The sequence below is a fragment of the Abramis brama genome (genome assembly GCF_963993115.1).
Source record: "Abramis brama genome assembly, chromosome: 25".
In the NCBI taxonomy this organism is placed as follows: Eukaryota; Metazoa; Chordata; class Actinopteri; order Cypriniformes; family Leuciscidae; genus Abramis; species Abramis brama.
The window spans coordinates 23,935,514-23,943,013 of record NC_139987.1 but is presented as its reverse complement, the minus strand read 5'-3'; the positions used below and the strand labels follow the sequence as shown (position 1 = coordinate 23,943,013).

Below are 7,500 nucleotides of genomic sequence, written 5' to 3'. Positions count from 1 at the left end.
AACAGAAAACTTCCTTCCTTCCTTTATGACAATTTTTGATGTAAAAATCATACTACATTATAAGTGCAACCCAGGAGACATTGTACAGTAAAACAATAAAACAATGCAGTTCATGACCGCTTTAAATATCAGCAATGGAAATAATGATATATGCGACTAATTTGCTTTAATGAAATACATGTAAATGGGAGATCCCATACATGATAAGAAATAAGAATTTGTGTGAGTGTGTGTATGAGTGTGTGTGTGTGTGTGTGTGTGTGTGTATGAGTGTGTGTTTGTGTGTTTGTGTGTTTGTGTGTGTGTGTGTGTGTGTGCGCATATATGTGTGTGTGTGTGTGTGTGTGTATGTGTGTATGAGTGTGTGTGTGTGTGTGTGTGTGTGCGTGTGTGTATGAGTGTGTGTGTGTGTGTGTATGTGTGTGTGTGTGTGTGTGTGTGTGTGAGTGTGTGTATGAGTGTGTGTGTGTGTGTGTATGTGTGTGTGTGTGTGTGTGTGTGTGTGTGTGTGAGTGTGTGTATGTGTGTGTGTGTGTGTGTATGTGTGTATGAGTGTGTGTATGAGTGTGTGTGTGTGTGTGTGTGTGTGCGTGTGTGAGACCTGTTCGGTACAGCTGTAGTGCAGGCAGCAGGTGTGTGGAGTGCAGCTGTACACGCAGTGCTGGGACATCAAAGCCACAGCCATCTGTCTTAGCATTCACACACTGCAGGAAGACGGGCCGCGCTCGCCGAATCAGATTCACCAGAGCGTCCTGCTCGAGAGAGTCGGAAAGAGTGAAGAGGATCTACACACAGAAGACAGATATAAACGGCTTCATAACAGCTCATGAGTCTCTCACCGCCTGCAGTTTGACAGCGATGCACTGGGAATGTCTCCTGAGGGCCGCCATCCCTCCGCTCAGAGTCTTGCGCACCGTCCCGCTCCTCTCCAGTGAGCGCTGAGAGCCGCCCTCCACGCCACCCAAACCCCGGCAGAGAGGCGGCACAGACGCCCGCGGGCCGAACACGGCCTTCACCACTACACTGAAGAGAGGAAGAGAGAGAATCAGGATTATTTCAGTGTGAACACAGTTCCGTTTGCCATCATAGTTGGGTAGACATGAACTACAGTAACACTGATGTAAAAGTCATTAGTATTAACAAAAAAGTTATTTTCTGTCATCTCTCCATTATTATAACAATTAAAAGTGCCAAATAATTAATATGTGAAATCCATGAGTATCAGAAATAAGTATTAGTATCAGTCATTCTTGTATGACCTAGCCTATATGACATGTAGTGAACACCACTTGATCAAATGTTATTTTAAAAGATGCTACAGTCTTAATTATGTTTAAGTTTCATATTGCATTTCTCATTGCTGCGTTTATAAATGGACAGCATGCAAGCGCCTTTTCTAAAAGTTGCCGACACCAAGCTCATGGTGTGGTATTGCGGTGTGTTTACGTCATCAGCATGACCAGCGTGAGCACTAGCAGATGTTTAACACTGTTTCCTGGTAACAGCTAAGAAGGACAAGGCGCAAGTATCACTGTGTTATTGAAGATGATTTACCACCAAAACTCACACACAGCACTTGCTTTTGTCTGCCGCAGACGTACTGCAAGAGACGCGAGGAATGCGAATTGCTCTCCAACGGCAATTTATTCAGAAACAAGCAGCAATGAGAAAGCATTATACTATATTAAATGAGACATGGAGGAATGCAAAAATGCAATTCATACAGAATGTCAGCAATAGCAGTTCACCAAAGATCAAATGAAATTAACACCAGACAAAATAAACATTCTCACCCATATTAAATGTCTATTTCCTTATAATTTCTAATAGGTATTTTCCAAACGCACCAGAGTTCACATGAGCTGAAAACCAGACCAATAAAATAAAATAATGTCCCAAATGTACTAGAGTTTACACCAGACTAATAAAAAATAAAATAAATTAATAAAACAAAATAAAATAAACATTCCCACCCATATTTAAAGTCTATTTTCTTAGATTTTTTTAATATTAATTTTCCAAACGTAGCAGAGTTCACATGAACCAAACACCAGACAATTAAACATTTTCACAAATTTTTGTAAAATCTACATGCATTTTCTTATATTTTACTGCCATTTTTGCTATTTGTTCAAATAAACGTTTTCTAAATGTCATACCTGCAATTTTTCATGGTACTTTATTGGTATAAAATTGGCGAGATGACACGTAAGTCAATGATTAATGTCAAATCATTAATAACTTTCCTGGTAATAATATTCAGAACTGTGTATGAGGAAAAGCTCTAGAGCCGTGTAAAAGTGCCTGATCATCTGTGTTCTCTTACACTGAGGAGTTCTGCAGCAGCGAGCTGGCGTTCAGCACAGACGGATTGTTCTGGACCTGACTGAACCAGCCTGAGAGATCATAGCGGACTGGATCTGAACCCATCAGGTGAGCGATCTCACACTGCAGAGGCTGCTCGCACTGGCGCACTGAGAAGCAAGCGTGCAGAGAGATGAGGAAGTGTGTGATCAAACATCACAGGAGAAGGTCGGAATCACAGAAGTACCTGTGCCGCTGAAGGACTGACACACTCTTTCCAGAACTGTGCTCTCGGTGGAACCAGGAGTGACCATCTCTTCATCCAGAACCCACAGGAGACCTCGAGAGTCGCCTTCTGGTGCTCGAACCTGAGAACGCACACACACACACACACGCGGTGTAAAATGACATGCATGGTTGAGGTCTGTAGAAGTGTGTTGAGAATCGGTGAGTGATACCTGCAGTCCTGGCTGGTCAACGGCACACACAACCTCTGACGGGCTTGTCTCGGGGGCTGCGAAATCTACAGGTACTCCTTCCTAAGGAAATTATTCAGAAAGTTATTAATTATATGAAATTATTATTTGTTAGCATTATTATAAAGTACATTTCTTGTCACCTCTCTATTATAACATGAATGCCAAAAATGGTCAAACCCCCTCACAAAATTAGCATGTGGTGCCATGAAAAATAACAGATATGGCATTTTTAGACATAGTTTATTGACAAATTGGCAAAATAGTTGTGAAACACATAAAAATAGAAGTTATAAATATGCATAGGAATTATTATATTATATTATTTTATGCATTGAATTAAATGAATTCAGCAAGGTTCATATTCAATATTTGTTTGAGGTTGTCAACGATAAAAAAAAAAAACAGATATGGAATTTTTAGATATAGTTTATTGACCAAATAACAAAAAGGAATAAAAGTTATAAATATGCATAGGAATTATATTTTATATATTATATTATTTTAAAATTTTATTAAAAATTATATAAAAAAAATAAATTAACCAAAATCAAAGTAAAATTTAATCAGCAATTAAGTTTCATTTTCATATTCGATATTTATTTTAGGTTATCATTTATTGACCAAATATCAAAATGGCAGTAAAACAAACAGAAATAGAAGTAATAAAAATTCATAGGAATGTTACTTTATATATTATTTTATTATATTATTTTTAAATTAATTTGATTTAAAAATTGAATTAAATTAAAATGTAATCAGCTAGGTTCATTTCCATATTCAATATTTATTTGAGGTTGCCATACGGCATTTTTAGATATACTTTATTGACCAAATAACAAAATGGCAGTAAAACATAAAGAAATAGAAGTTATAAATATTCATAGGAATGTTACTTTATATATTATTTTATTCTATTTTTTATTTTTATTTTATTTAATAAAAATTGAATCAGAAAGATTCATATTCATGTTCACTATTTAATTGTGGTTGTCATATGGCATTTTTAGATATAGTTTATTAACCAAATAACAACATGGCAGTAAAACATGCAGAAATAGAAGTTATAAAAGCGTAGGAATATTATTTTATTTATATATTATTTTTTAAATGAAATGTTATTGAACTTAATTAAATCAGCAAGATTGATATTCAGTATTAGTTTGAGGCACAGCACAGCTGTTTTCAGGCTTGTGCGTGGTACAGTACCCGTGTGTATCGCTCCAGCGTCTGTGTGAATGTGTGACTGTAGTAAAGCTCCAGCAGTCTCTCCTGTAAGTAGTTGTGACAGAGCTCGGAGAATCCAGCAGCCCGGTCGTCTGCGCTGTGTCTGGGGTTCCTCAGGCCCGGTGTGTCCACCAGCATCACAGAGGCCAGCGTCAGCTGCTGAGACTGCAGCGCTCTGGGGAGAGGACACACACACTGCCATATCAGGAACACTTCAGAGACACATCATTAACCAGGACACTGAGTCTTTACCTGTTGATGAGAGACACTATAGTGGTGAAGAGTTCCTCATAGAGACCAGCCGCCATCCCTTCTACACACTGAGCAGCACTCAGTTTTGGACCTGAAACACACACATATATGTTGATCTAGCTCTCTTAATAAGGACTGATATTTTTGTCAAATTAAGATAACTAGAATTACAATAGACTCCTATAAAAAAAAAACCTTAAACATCATCAATAAATAATCTTGATTTAGTTTATTTATAAACTGCTTTTCTCTTTTAGGACATCCTCAAATAGAAGTTTTTTATTTATTCATTTAATTGATCAAAAATACAGTAAAACTGTAATATTGTGAAATATTATTACAAATTGAATTACCGGTAACTGTTTTCTACAGTAATATGTTTTAAAATGTAATTTATTCCTGTGTTCAAAGCTGAATTTTCAGCATCATTACTCCAGTCTTCAGTGTCACATGATCCTTCAGATATGATTCTAATATGCTGATTTGCTGCACAAAACATTTCTTATTAGTATCAATATTAAACAGTTTTTGATGCAAAATATTTTTGTTGTGTATGAACAGTAGTGTATGGAAGAATTTTAAACATAAATATGCTGAGTATATATTAAATAATAGACATAAAAAAATATAAATAAGCTGAAACTGAAATAACTCTTATTCAGTTGATATTCATTTTAATATGTGGCTCTCTGAAATATTAGTTTCTAACTGATCAATTTTGTGGTTAAACATTTTTTATAATGACACTAAACTGCTTATCATCATCATCTGAATAATAAATAAAACAATATTTCATGTTTATTTATCTATTGCCAAATTTACACTGCAAAGGTGGCACAGAAGTGCTTCTGGAGTGGCAATTAGGTGACTTTACACAGACTGTTGGCTGCTCACAGGTGGCATAAATGCATTTACAAAACAGTTTTAACTGCATATTGTAATACTAAGGGCTGAGGTGGGTCAGAGCAGGCATGCTTTAGTTTGGCTTTTATGCTGCATTGCGTCTTTACACAGAATTTTGAGCAGGCACAGAGCAGGCTTAACTGTAAAGATGCCTTATTTGATGTGTAATATGTTCTGTATGTTATCACTGGCTCCTCTACACATATTTGAGCTGGGATCTTCGAGGTTGTGGTGGGTTTAACAGGGACAGACTGTATTCGGACCTTCCTCTGGCTGGTCTGCGGTGTGTCTCTCTCGGACTCCTCCGGTCGCTCTCTGCAGTAACTGTCTCAGGTGGTGTTTGAAGACGGCAGTGTGAAGCTCCTCTCCCTCACAACCCAGGACAGCGCTGGCCGTCTGCGCGCTGTCAAAACTCATAAACTGCTTACGGCCCACTGAAGCCGTAGAAGAGAGGGGGAAAAAAAAGAGAAAAGACTGTCCAAATTCTTTTCGCTTCACAAAATACAGTCATCAGTGTAGTCCTGTCTTACCTTTGCATGCTCCTGCGACACCAAGATGATATATTCCTGCTAAAACATGCCAGATGGCCTTCTGCTCATCCGCTGAGAATCCCAAAGTGTTCATGGCGGCCAGAAGTTTCCCAAAACCCACTAAAGCTCTCTGCTTTTCATCCACCTGAAGTGAGGGAGGGACAGACGTTTTATTTATTAAAGCTTATTAGAGAAAACTTTAAATATACAGCTGGGCTCTTTATTTGATGGAATTGTGGGTAAAAGTTCGGAAGAACGGGATCCAGGAAATGTTGCAAGCCAGACTTAAACGTGTGTTGCTGACATGAGCACCAAAGCTCCACAGCTCCACATGTCAAAGCACATGCACTAATCTGGTAGGAATATTAGTTTAATATTCATCACTTTTTTCTTACTTTGTGTGTTGTTTGTTTAAACAGTTCATACCTTGGTTGGGCATGTGATTCCAAATGAGTTGTATTCCTTTAACTGGTGCAGCTGCAGTTCAGACCTGTGATGAGAGAACAAGACAGTTACACTCAAATTTAAACAGGAAATGACATCAGACGAGATCTGGCCCCCTCAAGCTCTCTGGAGCTTTTGTTTTAACGCAAAGCTATGAAAAGAGCAGGCATTCTGCCAAAGTGGCGGTCGCAGAAGAGCTTGTGCGTGCCACTGAGGGGAAACCGTATCCAAAAACAAACCCCTAACAATGGGGTGAATGATCTGAGGTTTAATGACAGGTAACTTTAGATCTTCGCCGTCTAATAATGCTGCACTCAGGCCTGTGAGGAGAGAAGCCAGGAAACCTCTACTGAGTGTGACCACAGAAAGCCCCAGAGACTGAACGGACCTCATGTCTGCGCTGAGGCCTGAGAGCATCTGAGAGAACACCAGGAAGTTACTCTCTCCCTCCGGCCTCCGACACACCCTCCATTTCTCCAGCAGCATCGTCTAAAACAGACACACAGAAAAAACATTACATAGATATAGACAGATGGATGGACGGACATGCAGATAGATAGATAGATAGATAGATAGATAGATAGATAGATAGATAGATAGATAGATAGATAGATAGATAGATAGATAGATAGATAGATAGATAGATAGATAGATAGATAGACAGACAGACAGACAGACAGACAGACAGATAGATAGATAGATAGACAGACAGAAATATAGACAGATAGATAGATAGATAGATAGATAGATAGATAGATAGATAGATAGATAGATAGATAGACAGACAGACAGACAGACAGACAGACAGACAGACAGACAGACAGACAGATAGATAGATAGACAGACAGAAATATAGACAGATAGATAGACAGACAGACAGACAGACAGACAGACAGACAGACAGATAGATAGATAGATAGATAGATAGATAGATAGATAGATAGATAGATAGATAGATAGACAGACAGACAGACAGACAGACAGACAGACAGACAGACAGACAGATAGATAGACAGACAGAAATATAGACAGATAGATAGATAGACAGACAGATAGACAGACAGACAGACAGACAGACAGACAGACAGACAGACAGACAGACAGACAGACAGACAGATAGATAGATAGATAGAAATATAGACAGATAGACAGACAGACAGACAGACAGACAGATAGATAGATAGATAGATAGATAGATAGATAGATAGATAGACAGACAGATAGATAGACAGACAGAAATATAGACAGATAGATAGATAGACAGACAGATAGACAGACAGACAGACAGACAGACAGACAGATAGATAGATAGATAGATAGAAATATAGACAGATAGACAGACAGACAGACAGACAGATAGATAG

At 38.3% G+C, this 7,500-nt stretch overlaps 1 protein-coding gene across 7 annotated transcripts in view; it reads right to left on the bottom strand.

Annotated features, from left to right (window-relative positions):
* Positions 1-7,500, bottom strand: part of myo18b (myosin XVIIIB) — a 52,575-nt gene that overhangs the window by 28,203 nt on the left and 16,872 nt on the right. For all 7 annotated transcript variants that reach the window (XM_084104490.1, XM_084104491.1, XM_084104492.1 and 4 more), the window contains exons 10-20: positions 6,525-6,625; positions 6,119-6,182; positions 5,693-5,837; positions 5,426-5,596; positions 4,260-4,350; positions 3,990-4,182; positions 2,763-2,843; positions 2,552-2,672; positions 2,327-2,474; positions 840-1,023; positions 602-752 (exon numbers count right to left, since the gene is read on the bottom strand). In XM_084104490.1, coding sequence (XP_083960616.1) covers positions 602-752; positions 840-1,023; positions 2,327-2,474; positions 2,552-2,672; positions 2,763-2,843; positions 3,990-4,182; positions 4,260-4,350; positions 5,426-5,596; positions 5,693-5,837; positions 6,119-6,182; positions 6,525-6,625 — 1,450 coding nt within the window. The remainder of the gene's footprint in view (positions 1-601; positions 753-839; positions 1,024-2,326; positions 2,475-2,551; positions 2,673-2,762; positions 2,844-3,989; positions 4,183-4,259; positions 4,351-5,425; positions 5,597-5,692; positions 5,838-6,118; positions 6,183-6,524; positions 6,626-7,500) is intronic.